This window comes from Nicotiana tabacum, chromosome 2 (genome assembly GCF_000715075.1).
Source record: "Nicotiana tabacum cultivar K326 chromosome 2, ASM71507v2, whole genome shotgun sequence".
Classification (NCBI taxonomy): Eukaryota; Viridiplantae; Streptophyta; class Magnoliopsida; order Solanales; family Solanaceae; genus Nicotiana; species Nicotiana tabacum.
The window spans coordinates 1,577,469-1,594,948 of NC_134081.1; the positions used below are offsets into that span (position 1 = coordinate 1,577,469).

At 38.6% G+C, this 17,480-nt stretch overlaps 2 protein-coding genes across 2 annotated transcripts; both read left to right on the top strand.

Moving 5' to 3' along the window:
* The first annotated feature begins 10,869 nt into the window (after window positions 1–10,869).
* On the top strand, window positions 10,870–11,826 carry LOC107779912 (uncharacterized). Its single transcript, XM_016600415.2, has one exon. The coding sequence runs from the start codon at window positions 11,185–11,187 to the stop codon at window positions 11,674–11,676; it is 492 nt and encodes a 163-aa protein (XP_016455901.1). The 5' UTR covers window positions 10,870–11,184; the 3' UTR covers window positions 11,677–11,826.
* Window positions 11,827–13,666: 1,840 nt separating this feature from the next.
* LOC107779914 (APO protein 3, mitochondrial-like) lies at window positions 13,667–17,435 on the top strand. The gene is made up of 3 exons (XM_016600416.2): window positions 13,667–14,501; window positions 15,407–15,837; window positions 16,031–17,435. The coding sequence occupies exons 1-3, from the start codon at window positions 14,143–14,145 to the stop codon at window positions 16,438–16,440; spliced, it is 1,200 nt and encodes a 399-aa protein (XP_016455902.2). The 5' UTR covers window positions 13,667–14,142; the 3' UTR covers window positions 16,441–17,435.
* Window positions 17,436–17,480: the final 45 nt, after the last annotated feature.

A 17,480-nucleotide genomic window follows, 5' to 3' on the forward strand; every position in this document is an offset into this window, starting at 1 on the left:
TCTGCTCCACTTACTCTATGCAAACGCGACCTTCTTCACGCGTTCGCGAATAACAAACTCCCACAGCTACGTGATCGTGGCCCTCTTCACGCGATCGCGAAGAACAAAAATTATCACTGCCCCAAACAAGCCTACTCGATCGCAAACTATTTCACGCGACCGCGTAGAACAAAGTCGCCTCTGCCCCAAATTATCTTACGCGATCGTGGATGAACCTATGCGATCGCGTATAAGAAAACTAGAAGAAAAATACCAGCATTTATCAGCTATCTCCCAAAGTCCAAAAATGATATGTTAGCCGTCCGAAACTCACCCGAGTCCCTTGGGACCTCAACCAAAAATACCAACAAGTCCTAAAACATCATACGAACTTAATCGAAATCTCAAATCACATCAAACAATGCTAAAACCACGAATCATACTCCAATTCAAGCTTAATAAAACTTAAAATTTCCAACTTCAACATTCTATGCCGAAACCTATCAAATCAAGTCCGATTGACCTTAAATTTTGCACACAAGTCATAAATGACATAACATAGCTACGAAAATTTTTGAAACTGGGTTCCGACTCCGATATTAAAAAGTCAACTCCCCGGTCAAACTTCCAAACTTAAATTCCTATTTTAGCCATTTCAAGCCTAATTTAACTATGGACTTCCAAATAAAATTTCGAACACACTCCTAAGTCCAAAATCACCATACAAAGCTGTTGGAATCATCAAAATTCTATTGTGAGGTCGGTTTTCTAAAAATATTGACCGAAGTCAAACTTAGCATTTTAAGGCCAACTTAAGGAACCAAGTGTTCCGATTTCAACCCAAACACTTTCAAATCCCGAGCCAACTATCCCCGCAAATCATAAATTAATAAAAGCACATACAAGCAATTTTATTTGGGGGAACAGGGTTCTAAAAGTCAAAATGACCGGTTGAGTCATTACATTCTCCACCTCTTAAATAAATATTCGTCCTCAAACGGGTTCAAAATTATACCTGGAGTGCTGAATAAGTGTGGATATCTGCTCCGCATGTCTTCCTCGGCCTCACAAGTTGCTTCCTCGACTGGTTAGCCCCTCCACTAGACTTTTACTGCAGAAATCTTCTTGGACCTCAACTGGCGAACCTGTCTATCAACAATGGCAACTGGATCCTCTTCATAACCCAAGCTTTTATCTAGCTGAACTGTACTGAAGTCTAATATATGTGACAGGTCGACATGATACTTCCGGAGTATAGATACATGAAAAATCGGATGGACTCCTGATAGACTGGGAGGCAAAGCAAACTCGTAAGCAACCTCCCCAACTCGTCTCAACACCTCAAATGGACCTATAAACCTTGGGCTCAACTTGCCCTTTTTCCCAAATCTCATGATTCCCTTCATCGACGAAATCTTCAAGAGAACTTTCTCTCCCACTATAAATGATAATTCACGCGCTTTCTGATCCGCGTAACTCTTCTGTCTGGACTATGCTGTACGAAGTCGCTCCTGAATTAACTTTACCTTTTCTAAGGCATATTTCACCAAATCAGTACCATATAACTTAGCCTCACCGGACTCAAACCATCCGATGGGCGAACAACATCGCCGACCATATAAAGCCTCAAATGGAGCCATCTCGATGCTGGATTAGTAACTGTTGTTATAAGCAAACTCGGCCAAAGGCAAGAAATGATCCCACTGAACTCCAAAGTCAATCACATACGCCCTGAGCATGTCCTCCAGAATCTGAACTGTACGCTCCGACTGCCCATCGATCTGCGGATGAAAAGTTGTGCTGAGCTCTAAGCGAGTCCCCAATTCACTCTGTACTGCTCTCCAGAAATGTGAAGTAAACTGAGGGCCTCTATCTGATATGTTGGAAATTGGCACACTGTGCAACCGAACTATCTCCTGAATATAAATCTAGGCCAACCTCTCTGAAGTATATGTAGTCACAATCGAAATGAAGTGTGCCGACTTGATCAGCCTGTCAACAATGACCCAAACTGCATCAAACTTCCGTAAGGTCCGCGAAAACCCAACTACAAAGTCCATAATAATACGTTCCCATTTCCACTCTGGTATAGTCATCCGCTGAAGTAAGCCACCTAGCCTCTGGTGCTCATATTTAACTTGCTCGCAATTTAGACACCTAGCTACATACTCAACTATGTCCTTTTTCATTTGTTGCCACCAATAATGCTGCCTGAGGTCACGATACATCTTCATAGCACCTGGATGAATAGAATACCGAGAACTGTGTGCCTCCTCTAGGATCTTTTTCCTTAGTCCATCCACATTAGGAACACATAGATGATCCTAGAGTCGCAGAACACCATCCGCGCCAATAGTAACTTCCTTGGCACCACCTCGTAGTACCGTTTCTCGAAGAACCCTTAAGTGTGGATCATCATATTGGCGAGCCTTGATCTGCTCAATTAATGAAGATTGGGCCATTACACATGCAAGAACTCGGTTGGGTTCTGAAATATCCAGCCTCACAAGTCTGTTAGCCAAGGACTGAATATCCAAAGTTAATGGCTTTTCCTCCGCTGAAATGAAAGCCAAACTACCCATACTCCTTTCTACTCAAGGCGTCTATAACTACATTTGCTTTGCCCGGATGATACAAGATAGTAATATCATAATCATTTAGTAACTCAAGCCATCTGCGCTGTCTTAAATTTAGATCCCTCTGCTTGAATAAATGCTGTAAACTGCGGCGATTAGTGTAAACTTCACAAGACACCACATAAAGATAATGCCTCCAAATCTTAAGAGCGTGAACAATTACAGCTAACTCCAAATCATGTACCGTGTAATTCTTCTCGTGGGGTTTTAGCTGACGTGAAGTATATACAATAACTCGCCCCTCCTGCATTAATACACAACCCAAACCAACGCATGAAGCGTCATTATACATTGTATACATCCCCGAACTGGAAGGCAACACTAACACTGATAATGTAGTCAATGCTGTCTTGAGCTTTTGAAAGCTCACCTCACAATTATTAGATCATCGGAACGGAGCACCCTTCTGGGTCAATTTGGTCAAAGGCGCTGCAATAGATGAAAACCTCTCGACGAACCGACGATAATAACCTACTAAACCCAGGAAACTCCTGATCTCAGTCGCCGAAATAGGACGATGCCAGTTCTAAACTGCCTCGATCTTTTTAGGATCAACTTTAATGCCCTCGCCCGATACAATATGCCCCAAGAATGCTACAGAATTTAGCCAAAACTCACATTTGGAAAACTTAGCATATAGCTTATGTTCTTGCAGTATCTGAAGCACCACTCTCATATGTTGCTCATGCTCTTCCTTACTGCGCAAGTAAATCAAAATGTCATCAATGAAGACAATAACAAATGAATCAATATATGGCATGAATACCATGTTCATCAAATCCATAAACGCCGCCGGGGCATAAGTCAAACCAAAATACATCAACAGAAATTCATAATGACTGTATCTAGTCCGGAAAGCAGTCTTCGGAATATTCGAATCCCGAATCTTCAACTGATGGTACCCCGACCTCAAGTCGATCTTAGAGAACACCCTAGCACCCTGCAACTGGTCAAATAGATCATCAATACGCGGCAACAGGTACTTGTTCTTAATAGTGACTTTGTTCAATTGGAGATAATCAATACACATTCTCATCGTTCCATCCTTCTTCTTCACAAATAACACCATGGCACCCCAAGGCGATACACTCGGTCTGACGAACCCTTTGGCTAGTAACTCCTCAAGCTGTTCTTTCAATTCTTTTAATTCTTTCGGAGCCATGCGATACAGTGGGATAGATATAGGCTGGGTATCTGGAGCCAAGTCAATACAGAAATCAATATCACGATCAGGTGGCATGCCTGGAATATCTGAAGGAAATACATCGGAGAACTCTCAAACTACATGCACTGAATCAATAGTCGGAGTCTATGCAGTAGTATCCCGAACATAGGCTAAATAAGCCAAACAACCCTTCTCAACCATGTGTTGAACCTTCATAAAAGAAATAACCCGATTAGATGCACTAACAGATGAACCCTTCCACTTCAGCCTAGGCAATGCTGGAATAGCTAAGGTAACAGACTTGGCATGGTAATCTAGGATGGCATGATATGGATATAACCAGTCCATGCCTAGGATGATTTCAAAGTCGGTCATCTCAAGCAATAGAAGATCTGCTCTAGTTTCATAACCACAAAATGTAATAATGCAGGACCGATAAATCCGATCCACAATAACCTAATCGCCCATAGGAGTGGACACATAAACAGGAGTACTCAAGGACTCACGAGAAACACCAAGGAAATGAGCAAATAGAGATGACATATATGAATACATAGATTCTGGATCAAATAATACGGAGGCATCTTTGCCGCAAATAGAAATAATACATGTAATCACGACATCTGAGGCCTCTGCATCTGGTCTGGCCAGAAAGGCATAGAACCGAGCTGGAGCGCTAACTAGCTGGCATTCGCCTGGCTGACCTCCATATCTAGGATGATCCCTACCCACATGTCCTCCATCTCTTGGTGGTTAGATGTCTGGTGGAGCAACTGGTGCAGTAATCACAGGCTACTGACCCTGCTGCATTGGTCTACCCCGAAGCCTGGGGCATAATCTCTGCATGTGACTGGGATCCCCGCACTCGTAATAACTTTTCGGTGCGATGGGCTGCTGACTAAGAGCCTGGCCCTGGTGACCTGAATACCTACTAGAAGAACCCTGAATAGCTGGTGGGCGATAAGAACTCTCTGGCATAGCATTGAAATAAGGTCACACTTGAGTACCCCGAGGAGGCGATGGTACTGGATATGGGGGCCTGCTGGACTGCCCTCTCACGAACTGACCTCTGACCCCAGACAGAGCACATCTGAATTCTACAGAATATCTAAACTGCTTATCTCTCATAACCTTCTCCCGGCTACGCTGACGCACACCCTCAATCCTCCAGGCTATCTCCATGACCAACTCATAAGAAGTCCCCATCTCAACCTCTCAGGCCATAGTGGCCTGAATGCTAGTATGTAAACCCGCAACAAACCTCTGCACTCTCTCCGCCTCAGTAGGGAGTATCATAAGTGCATGGCGAGATAACTCAGAGAACCTTGCCTCATAAGCGGTCACTGACATCTGACCCTGCTGGAGCTTCTCAAACTGAAACCGCAACTCTTCCCTCTGAGAGGGTGGAATATACCTGTCCAGGAAAATACGAGTGAACTTGTCCCAAGTCATGGGAGGAGAATCTGCTAGTCTGCCAAGAAGATATGACTTCCACCATCTACGGGCTCTGCCCTCTAGCTGAAAAGTAGCAAAGTCTACCCCATGAGTCTCCAATATCCTCATATTGTGCAGTCGGTCCCTGCACCAATCAATGAAGTCCTGGGGATACTCATGTTGCTTACCCCCAAAGATAGGAGGATGTAGTATAGTCCATCTATCCAATAGTTTCTACGGCTCGGCGATCGCAGCTGGTCTGGGCTCAGGTGTAGCTGTTGCCACTAGCTGGGCTCCACTCACGGGTAGTGCACCCTGGGTCTGATATACATCAGTTGCCTGCCCATAAGCCTGTGCGGTAGGGGTCCGTGCTCCCCCGCCTGCCTGAGATGTGGCTGGGTCTACCGAAAATAAACCGGCCTGAGTCATAGTGTCCATGAACCGCAGCATACGGCCCATGACCTCCTGGAATCCTGATGCAGACGTGAAATCCACTGGAGCTGGCTCTGCCACGGGCACCTCGCCATGTTCCTCAATAATGGGATCCTCTGCTGGACCCACTGGTGGCAAAACTGGAACAATCCTGGGATGTCCTCGTCCCCTACCACGGGCTGGATCCCTCCCTCGGCCTCTAACAACAGGGAGAGTAGCACTTCCCTGGTCTGGAACCTCATTAGAGCGCGTTCTCACCATCTGTGAGAGAATAAGAGAAAGATATTTAGTTCTACATAAATTGCACGATGGAAGATGAAGAAAGGTAGTTTCCTAATAGCCTATAGCCTCTCGAAGATAAGTACAGACGTCTTCGTACCGATCCGCAAGACTCTATTAGGTTTGCTCATAACTTGTGAGACCTACGTGAACCTAGTACTCTAATACCATGTTGTCACGACCCAAATTCACCTATAGGTCGTGATGGCGCCCAACATCCAGATAGGCAAGCCAACTAATGATTTAAACATATATTCATTTCTTTAAAAATTATTCGAGTAATAAAACTCGAAGTACTTGCAAAAATTAAGATAATGTGAGAAATAAATAAGTTAAAACCCAAGTAAAATAATTAAATCCAAAAATTCTACTAGTGTGTGTCAAGACCTGGTGTCACAAGTGTATGAGCATCTAGTAGATTATACAAAATTCCAAATACTTTCTGAAATAAAATAGACAGAATACAAATACAAGAAGAGGCATAGTTGCTTCAGAATGGCTTAGAAAGGGGCAGCTCACCACTAAGCCTCTAGATAACGTGGGTACGCACCGATGGGTCCTCCGATAGTACCTATCTCAGGTCCTGCACAAAAAATACAGCAAGTGTAGCATGAGTACGTAAACAATGTGTACCCAGTAAGTATCAAGCCTAATCTCGAAGAAGTAGTGACGAGAGGTCGACTTTGACACTCACTATGGGTCAATAATATTACAATAGAAATATTTAAATCAACATGATTTATAGAATTTATTAAAAAATTCTTTAACCAGCAGAAATAATTAAATTCCTTCAAATACAATAATTTTTAATTTATTAATTAACTTCACAAGCAGCAATTAAAATATCAAGGTATCGTGTAATTATTATTATTAGGCACGATTTCTGCCGAGGTCGTACGACCCGATCCAGAGTGTCGTGTACACTGCCGAGGGACGTGCGACGCGATCCATAGATGCATCTATACTGCCGAGGCGTTCGGCCCGCTCCAAAAGAAAGGAGGACATTTTCTTATGTACCTCCGGAAGGAGAGTATATTTATTATAGAGACATTTTCTTATGTACCTCCAGAATGAGGATATATATATATTTTGAGATTAATACAAGAGGGTGTACAATTTCTTTTAACAATTAATTAATTTATACAAAAATTCAAGTATATGATATTTCAATCTTTTACTATTTTCCCTAACAATTCACAATATAGTTCAAATACTTTAATTAAATAAAGGATATAATTAACACACGAAATTCATGATTTGAGTCCTAAACTACCCGGACTTTAGCATAAATAGTAGCTACGCACGGACTCTCGTCACTTCATACATACGTAACTCCCACAATTAGCAACAATTATTAATTTAAATCACCTATGGGATAATTTTCTCCTTACAAGGTTAGGCAAGAGACTTACCTCGACTTGCTCAAATTTAATCCACTAGTAGGCCTTTTCCTTGATTATCCAGCTCCGAATGGTTCGAATCTAGCCAAAATAATTCGATACAGTCACAAAACAATTATAGGAATCAATTTCATAAGAAAATACTATATTTTTTAATAAAAATTCGAAATTAACTCAAAAATCGTCCGTGGGGCCCACATCTCGGAATCCGACAAAAATTATGAAATATGAACGCCCATTCAACCACGAGTCTACTCATACCAATATTACTAAATCCCGATGATAATTCGGCCCTCAAATCCTCAAATTTATCCAAGAAGGTTTTCAAACTTTTTCAACTTAATTCACCAATTAAATGATAAAAACAGTGATGGATTCGGGTAATTTAACCAATATTGAGTTAAGAACTCTTACCCCATTGTTTTCTCTGAAAATCTCCCAAAAATCGCCTCAATCTGAGCTCCAAATCGGTAATAATGGAAAATGGAAACTTAAACTCTCTGCCCAGTCATTTTCTCTACGCGATCGCGAACCTTCTCACGCGATCGCGAAGCACAATTTTTTCACTGCCCAAATTAACCTTACGCGATCGCGGACTTGTCCACGCGATCACGAAGCTCAAACTTACAGGCCTACGTGATCGCGAACTTATCCACGCGATCGCGAAGCACAAACGTGTGACCTCTACTTCTGCTCCACTTACTCTACGCGAACGCGACCTTCTTCACGCGTTCGCGAATAACAAACTCCCACAGCTACGTGATCGCGACCCTTTTCACGTGATCGCGAAGAACAAAAATCATCACTGCCCCAAACAAGCCTACGCGATCGCAAACCATTTCACGCGATCGCGTAGAACAAAGTCGCCTCTGCCCCAAATTAGCTTACGCGATCGCGGATGAACCTATGCGATCGCGTATAAGAAAATCAGAAGAAAAATACCAGCAGCTATCACCTATCTCCCAAGATTCAAAAATGATCCGTTAGCCGTCCGAAACTCACCCGAGTCCCTCGGGACCTCAACCAAAAACACAACAAGTCCTAAAACATCATACGAATTTAGTCGAACCCTCAAATCACATCAAACAACGCAAAAAACACGAATCATACTCCAATTCAAGCTTAATAAAACTTAAAATTTTTAACTTCTACATTCGATGTCGAAACCTATAAAATCAAGTCCGATTGACCTCAAATTTTGCACACAAGTCATAAATGACATAACCGAGCTATAAAAATTTTTGAAACTGGGTTCCGATTACGATATCAAAAAGTCAACTCCCCGGTCAAACTTCCAAATTTTAATTTCTATTTTAGCCATTTCAAGCCTAATTTAACTACGGACTTCCAAATAAAATTTCGAACACGCTCCTAAGTCCAAAATCACCATACGGAACTGTTGGAATCATCAAAATTCTATTACGAGATCATTTTTCTAAAAATATTGACCGAAGTCAAATTTAACATTTTAAGACCAACTTAAGGAACCAAGTGTTCCGATTTCAACCCGAACACTTTCAAATCCCGAACCAACTATCCCCGCAAGTCATAACTTAATAAAAGCACATACATAAAGTTTTATTTAGGGGAACATGGTTCTAAAAGTCAAAATAACCGATTGGGTCATTACAATAGGGTACGTAAATTGTTCCCTTAAGAAGAGAATCAACAACAAAAGAAATAAAAAAATAAGAGGAATATCAATTTTAGTATAATATTACGAGTCAAATTGATAAATTGCTATTCATTTAACTGAATTAACATTCTTCACTTAGCTGACATTTTTTCTTAAATTTTATAATTTAAATATGGAGTATAAATTTTTAATATAATATTTATATAATTTTAAAAAGTTTATACTTATTGAGTTGGGTATACGCGCAACGCGCGTAGCTTAAGACTAGTATGTGTATTTATTTGTAAATTCAATGAAAAAAATTCAAATCTACAATTTAAAAGAGTGGTGAAAAGAGGTGTATGAAACTATGAACTATGAACAACCAAATTATTTCAAATTCTTTTTGGTCCTCTTTTATTTTCTAGAGCCATCAAAATATTTATTTGCTCCTCTTTCTTCTTCCTTTTTTTTTGTTGCCTTCCTTCAGGAGTTGGGGTAGGTTGTCTCATTATAACATTGAAATTGATTTGAAAGTCAATACCAAAATGGTACATACCAAAACTAACATGATTAGAATTTTGTTTTCTTGGGTACGTAATAATTATTTTCACATTCTAAATTATTAGTCGAGCAGATACAGACAAAGTAAAAACAAAAATTGCTTATCATGTTAAAAGAGGGGTTCCACATACAAATGTTATGTTAGTTATACGACTCTCAAATTAAGAGAACAGTAAATATGACGTAATAAAAAATAAAAAAATTGCATCGAATTATTGTCTTCTATTCAAATTGTACGAGATAATTTTTTCGTAAAAAGATAAAGAACAAATACAGGTTGAAATAAAGATTTCCTGTGAAACGGCCATGAGCCATATAATCATCGAACCTCTTCACTCTATTCTGTAAAATGGTATTGGAATTTGAGTAAATTTTTTATATTTATAAAAGTTACATAGAAATGTAATGAAGTTAAATATTTTGAAACATACTAAAATGGAGAGGTTGAAATTATTAAATAATTAATTAACTATATTTGTTTGCTAATCTCAAGGTTCAGATGACAAGATAAAAAAGAAATACATAAACAACAGTATTATAATATGCAATTGCGAGTGTTTGGATGTACGTATTTTGTTCATATTCTTGCTTAATTAGTTAAGAGAAAAATTATCTCCAAGATAACCATTTGTGTCTTTCTTAAATATGCTTGGTCCAACTATACATATCATATGACATGAAAACCAAGAGAATCATATGTATCCTTAATGCTCTCTTTTAGTTGGTTCAAACGAAATACATAAAACGAGATATTATATATACTGATAGTTTAAATTTTTTTCTTCGTAATTTAGTTTAATACCTACAAAAGTCCAAAACATGTAAAGGGGAGTGGTTGTTTTTGCATCAATAAAATATCTCGTCACAACCCCTTTCAAACAAGTCTCCATCTTATTAAATGATTGATACAGCTAGCTTCACAAGCAGCCCTACAATGTGAATCACAAAACCCACTATCAATTTCTATATGGTCATTGGCCAAAAAGCTTAGAAATAACTTTATTCCTGAACCAACAAGAGTTGTGGTTAAGTGATAAGTACTCATGAGGTCAGTCTCGGATTTACATCAGGTTACCTCTGGTGAGTACGCCTTTGTTAGGGAGCGTTTACCTCCCAACGAGGAACTTTCCGGTGAGAATTTGAATTTAGTCGGACTACGAAAAACCAAAAAACTCTATTTCCCCGGCCCCACCACAAACCCCTTAAAATCAACGTCAACCTCACAATCTTCCAAAAATCCACTGTATTTATTCCCCTTAGTTTTTAGAGGCCTATCTTTTTCCTTCTCTTTTTAGGTATAATTTTTCAAGATTTGAAGTAAACCACACAATTTGAGAATGAAATCTCAACATAAAGACACGTACAATTGTCACTTGCCATACAAAAGAATGCCCACTTTGTGGTCATGACGTGGTAACTATCACCCCACCATTTACAATCCTTTGCTTCTTTCTTCCCACACAAAAAATTAATAATAAAGCCCTCTTGCATTATTCCCCAACACAAGAATAGATTCTCTCTTTAGCTTAGCTCCAATACTTGATTTTGGAGAGTAGGAAAAAAAAAAAAAAAAAAAAAGAGAGAAACTATCATTTCTCCTTTCAACAACATTTTTTCTTTTGCTTCAACTTCATACAAGAACATCATCAACAACAACAACAAATCAACGATATAGCTTCCATGACTAATCAATGCGAAAATTCATCCTTTTTGATACAACACAAGAGTAGTACTCCTAACCCTAACGATGACAAGATCGAGTCACAAAGGCCGAGTTTAGGAAAGAAAAACGAGGTGAAGTGTGAAGAAAATCACGAGTCAAAATCAACTTCTGACGAAAGGAATAAATTCAACGATGCAGGAGCTGTGCTGAAAAACCCTGTTCAGGTAAGACCAGAAGTCAAGGAACATGCAAGTGGACATAACAAAGGCGAATCGTACGTGGAGGATAATGGACGTGATAGATTGAAAAGACATCGGGTTGAAGTAGCTGGTCATGTATGGATTCCAGATATATGGGGTCAAGAGGAACTACTCAAAGATTGGATTGATTGTAGTGCTTTTGATGCTTCATTAATGAATAGTAATATAATGTCAGCTCGTGCTGCTTTGGTTGAAGACAGAAGAAGAGCCAATTCTAGCTGCAGATTAAGAATAGAGAATAGCTGTTGAAAAAGCTTCCAAATTACTTCAAACTTCTCATTTTCATAAAGATGAATTTCTTTTTGGTTTTATTTTGCTTTATTATTTCATCTTAATAATTGTGTATTTCTACATGTTAATACCTAAAAGGAGTACATCGTTGAGGACGTTAATTATTTGGACACTAATACCATATACTAATAGATTGCCTATTGCTTGGTAAATCTTTTAGATTTTTAAGCTGATTATTACTCATTTTATTTTATTCCCCTTTGATCCCCTTTGTTGGAGCTATTGCTCCTCTGATAACTCGAAAGCACGGACCCCGGAATTGTAGATTGGGTGCGACTAGTGATGGCAAAATAGTTAAAAGAAAACAGTTATACACCCATATTATCCACTAAAAAATGAGATGGATAATGAACTGTTTAGAAAATGGATAACTAATGATTTTATTTTTTACATTTGTAAAGCCTTAAATTAGGGGTTCGTCAAGTTTGGGAGACTAGTAATTCTCCCAAAAGCGATTATATTCAAGAAGTCATGGATCCATATTATACGCTGGTTAACTCATTTTTTATCCGTATTAAATATCTGACCTGCCCGTTTACCACTCCTAATGCTGACCATCTGAGCAATCCCCTCTTGTCAGATGATTACTGAATATAAGATGTCAATTTTGATACTGATGTGCGGTGTAACAATGTGAAAACAAGTATTCAAGTCTATTTTGTAGTTTATGTTGAAGATCTCATCGTAATTTGTTCATTCAAGCGCCTATTCATTCTTTTTTGGGTTAAAGGCACGTAATAATATAGGTAATCCGTCTTATTGTATTGACTCAACTGAAAGATCAATATAGGCTTCCTGCCGCTTAAGCGGGATTAACTCGGACTTTAGTAAGAACAATTGTAATTTAAAAGTCATATTCGTTAATAAGTTGTGAAGAGTTTAACCAAAAGCGATCTCTAATTGAGAGTCACATCAAAGCATCAAGTAGGTTGTGAACAATTTAACCCAAAGCAGCCTCCATTAAGGGTCACATTGATGCATTAAATAGGTTGTGAATTTGGCCATAAAATTCCTTTCATTCCCTTGTTTCATCATGGCACGCCCCTTTCTCCGACCCACAAGTCGATGGCTCGGAACCAGACCCACAAGCCGATGGCTCGGGGCTAGAAAATGTTTCATGTCCTGATTTTGTAAGGGATTTTTCTTGGGTATGGGTGTCACTGTATTTCGAACCAGATGCAAAAGAAGTTCAGTAATCTAGTGATTTTTTCTAATAGAATTAGCGTTTTGAATTTGTCGCAAAATCTCTAAGAAAGGTAAAGAAAAAAAAAAAAAATTTCAATATCTAAGGAAAGAAGCTAAGAAAAAGCCAAAATAGAATTTCAACTTCTAACACAGATCACAGAATGTGGCTGCTGCAAGTTCAACTTGTTATACAATTTACATAAGAATATCATACAGAAATAAAGACCCCACGTAGAAAGATGGTCCCTGCTTAAGTTTTTGAGGAATTTTGCAGATTTATTCTTTTATTTTCTAGTACAAAAAATGTGTAGTAGTGATATTGCTACATATGAATTAGACTGCCTCAGAGAAAAATAAAAAAATAAAAGGAAAAAAAATAGTATAGCATTCAGTCTAAGGCTTTAAAAGGCTCAAAATTACTGTGAATTATATTTCTACATATTCGAAAAATAATTTGCAATACTATCGCAGGGAAGAATAAACCAATGCTTTATTTATAATTATGGATATGAAAGTCAAGAGCCATATTGGATATATAATGTTAGTTTAACATTAGAATTATATATCACAAGTGGGACATGATCTTAGAAGCCTTTTTAATTCTAAAATATGTCCAAATTTAGGTGCAATTTGAAGTCCCATCCACAATAAGATTGTGCTATATAAATTAATCTGTCATCAGACACATTAAAATTAGGTAAAATAGTCAAATTTATCTCTTATTATCGAATATTATCTATATTTTAATATGTCATCAGACACAATAAAATTCGGTAAAGAAGAAATGGCGAAAGCAAGAGATAGTATTTCGCCTCTCTCTCTTTTCTAAAATTCAGAAACAGCGGAGATAAATTTGTCCTAATAGTAATATTTGATAATAGAGGTATAAAAGATTTCTTTTAAGTATATTTATCTTTTCTTATTTACAATTTAATCATTACTGTTGCCAATTAATGCCAATTAGGAAGATTTGGAAAAGATTAACTCAAAAAAGACTTACAGTGTCTATTTGGTTTGTAGAAGTCCTCTTTAACTAATTACAGTGCTTCTTTGGTACTTGTAATTCTTCTATCTTCGTCCTTCTCTTCTTCGTTTTCTTTGAGTTACCCCTCTCCTTTCTTATTCCTGTTACAGTTTCTAACCTGAGCTGCACAATAACTGTTTGTTGTAATGCCCAGGTGATGAAATTCCAAGTAAGCTTTTAAAATTTTCAGTATTTCGAATTCGTAGCCTAACAGAATGTCTTATAGACGATTTGGGTCAATCTTAAATCTTCGTACCAATACAATAATTTCCAATGTAAAGGTGCTGAGTAGTGTTAGTCCATTGTATTATTCAACTGGCTTGGAAGTGCTACCAAGAAAACTGAAAAGGGATGAAAGAAAACCAATGGTAACTAGTGTGAATGAGCTTAAGAGGATAGCAAGACTGGACAAGCAAGAGAGAAGGGTTGCACGTGAAGTTCCATTGCGGCCACCTGAAAATGGGCTATTAAATAAAGAACTAATCCCACTTGCTCATCAGGTCTTAGCTTCCAGAGGCCTGTTATTCGCCTGTGTTTCCAGGATTTCGGAGGATATTCCTATTTATTTTTGCAGGTAACATTTCATTTTCCCTCCAACACTTGCATTTTAAGCCAACTTTCTCACAACTAATCAACTGTAAAACGGATAGAGGCGGATCCAGGATTTGAATTTTATGGGTTCCTATAGCGATATCAAGTTAATATACCATACTAAGTGGGTTCACAGTCAAATATTTAAGGTGTCTTTTGGTTACCAGGATAAGGATATTGATCCCAGTATAAAATTTGGGATTATAGTTAACTCATGTTTGGCTGTGGGTATTAGCTAATATCGTTATACCAAAATGGTGGTATTAACTCCCCTCAGGATTACTAAACCTAACGGCCCCTTATAAATATTTTATGGATTTCTTAATACATATACAGAGTTTTCTGGGGAAAAAGTTACTGGGTTCATGTCAACCCATAGGTTACACTGTAGATCGCCTCTGATAGCGGACCTATGATTTAGAACAAAAGCATGAAAAATTTGTTGAGCTATAGCTGATAAGATTATCTGGTAGAGCATATCTTTGTGGAGCATAGCCGATCTCAAGTCCCAATAAAAAGTAGGTTGTGGTAGGTTAAGGATTGGAGTAATAATGGTCAAATATGATACTCCTGTTCATTTTACTTAATTCTTGTGTAGATGTAGCTAAGAGTGTAACACAATAGGAGCAAATGATCTTTAAAGGCGATATCAACTAGTTAAGGTTAAACTAGTAATCACGGTAGGCAATTAGTGTGAGATTAAGATATTTAGTATTTAAATGAAATAGACTTGAATAAAGCATGATGGGTGTAGAAGATTCATATAGCCGACTCCTACTGATTTTGGGATTGAGGCCTAGTTAATTGATCGGAGATTATCTTGCAACTCACTGTGAATTTCAACTGTTAAAATAAAGCTTATGTTGTGATCTCTGGCCATTTGTGCAGTGTATGTAGTGAAGTTCATGTTGGTCATCCACCACATAAGATCAGAACTTGCGACGTTAGTGGCAGTCAGAAGAACAAAGAGCATACATGGCAGAGAGGGGGTGTAGAGCACGTGTTGCCTGTTGTCGAATCTTTTCATCTCTATGACAGGTTGGGAAGAGCTGTTTCACATAATGAGCGACTTGAAGTTGATTGCATCCCAGCCCTTGTGGAATTGTGCATTCAGGCTGGCGTGGATTTACCTGAGTACCCAACCCGAAGAAGGAAGTTCCCCATTTACCGGGTTGCTGGAAAACTCATAGATTTTGAGAAGAGGTTTCCCAAGGATGATTTATCCGGAAAGGACTTAGAAACTTCTAAATTTAGGGAAACTATAAAGAAGCCAGATGGAGATGGAAAATATTTGAATTTACCATACGATGACATAAAAGGTGCGTCTTTATGTTACTTTCTCAATTGTTTCTCTTCAAATTCTTTCCATTTTGCAATGTGGATTTTCCGATATTGAAAAACATTGCAAGTGATTTCCTCTCACGAGCATCAAGTATGTTAAAGAACTATTGCTTATGGTATGATGAATCCTTCTAGTTTTCATTTTCCGCAACTTATATATGCCTTCTCCAGGATTCGCAATGCGAGGAATGGAAGCTTGGGAGAGTATGCGTACCGGAGTCATACAGCTCATGCAAACGTATGCCGTACAAACATGTGGATATTGTCCTGAGGTGCAGGTTGGGCCAAAAGGTCATAGGGTTAGGCAATGCCAAGCATTCAAGCACCAGATGAGGGATGGACAACATGCTTGGCAAGAGGCAACAATAGATGATCTTCTCTCCACCGTTTATGTTTGGCATGTCCGAAACCCACATGCTGGCCATCTTTTGATTGATTCTTTAAAGAGGTATTACGGAAAGTTACCTGCAGTCGTTGAACTGTTTAGTCAAGCTGGAGCACAGGTTGGAGATGATTACTATTGCATGATGAGGGAAGATGTTGCTGTTCCCGGACCAGATGAAGAAAAGTTGGTTGTATAAAGCTCCAAGATACTGGCCTACGCATTGGTAAATTATTTGAAGCTGTGGCAAGGATGCTCGTACCTTTGGTAAAAGTTACTAATAGGCATTTAGAGTCCTCAAGATGAAGAGGAAACAGCTCAAGATTAATGCTGGCACATATTTACTCTTGATAAGACACTTTATAGAGTTGTTCATTTATCTATTAGATTACTGCCAAAAGATACATCCGAATGAACTGGGTTATGCCAAAATATACATCCGACCTCTTGAGATGCTGGGCTGGTGTGACAGGTGGAGTCAGACAGAAGAAATGGCGGCAGAAGATCCCAGCCTGCATTTGGTGGTCAGTCTGGAACGAGAGGAACTCTAGATGTTTTGAGGATGTTAGCAACTCCATTCAGAAAATCAAAATGAACTGTTTAGTGCTTTTTCTTTTTTTGGTGTAAAGAATGCCCTGTAAATGATAGTAACTCCATACTTGATATCATAGAATACATCCCCAAAAAAGAAAAGAATCCCGCCACTACAAAAACTTACAAGGATCACTTTTAGCAGCACAAACTTTGTGCTGTTTTATATTTATATAATGTTACCATTCTCAAAAAAATTACTGCCAAAGGTGAGATGAGAAAAAAACCAGAGAGGAGTTGGTGGTTTCTGTAACGTTTGAAGCTTCACTTGTGATGTGAATGCTGCATCGCTAGCTATGGAAGAGTAATACAGTTATTTCCGTGACTTTCAGAGGCAGAGAAGCAACATTAGAGTGAGGATGTTTTGTTGGTTTGGTGGCTGCTGCTGAGGATAAAACCAAGACTAAGCAGAGTCTGCAGTTAACTTCACAATGATGTTGAGAATTGAGATACCTTTAGAATTACGACAATATGTCGAAGGTGCTACTAGCCCAAAAAAATATACATATATATTTTCATGTATTAACAAGATGTCAGTTTATATCATGTCATACTTAGTTTATTACTCTCCCAATTCAAGTTATGTGGTGTAGTTTTGACTCATCTTGAAGTTTAAGAAAGAAAAAAACTTTTGAAATCATCTTAAAC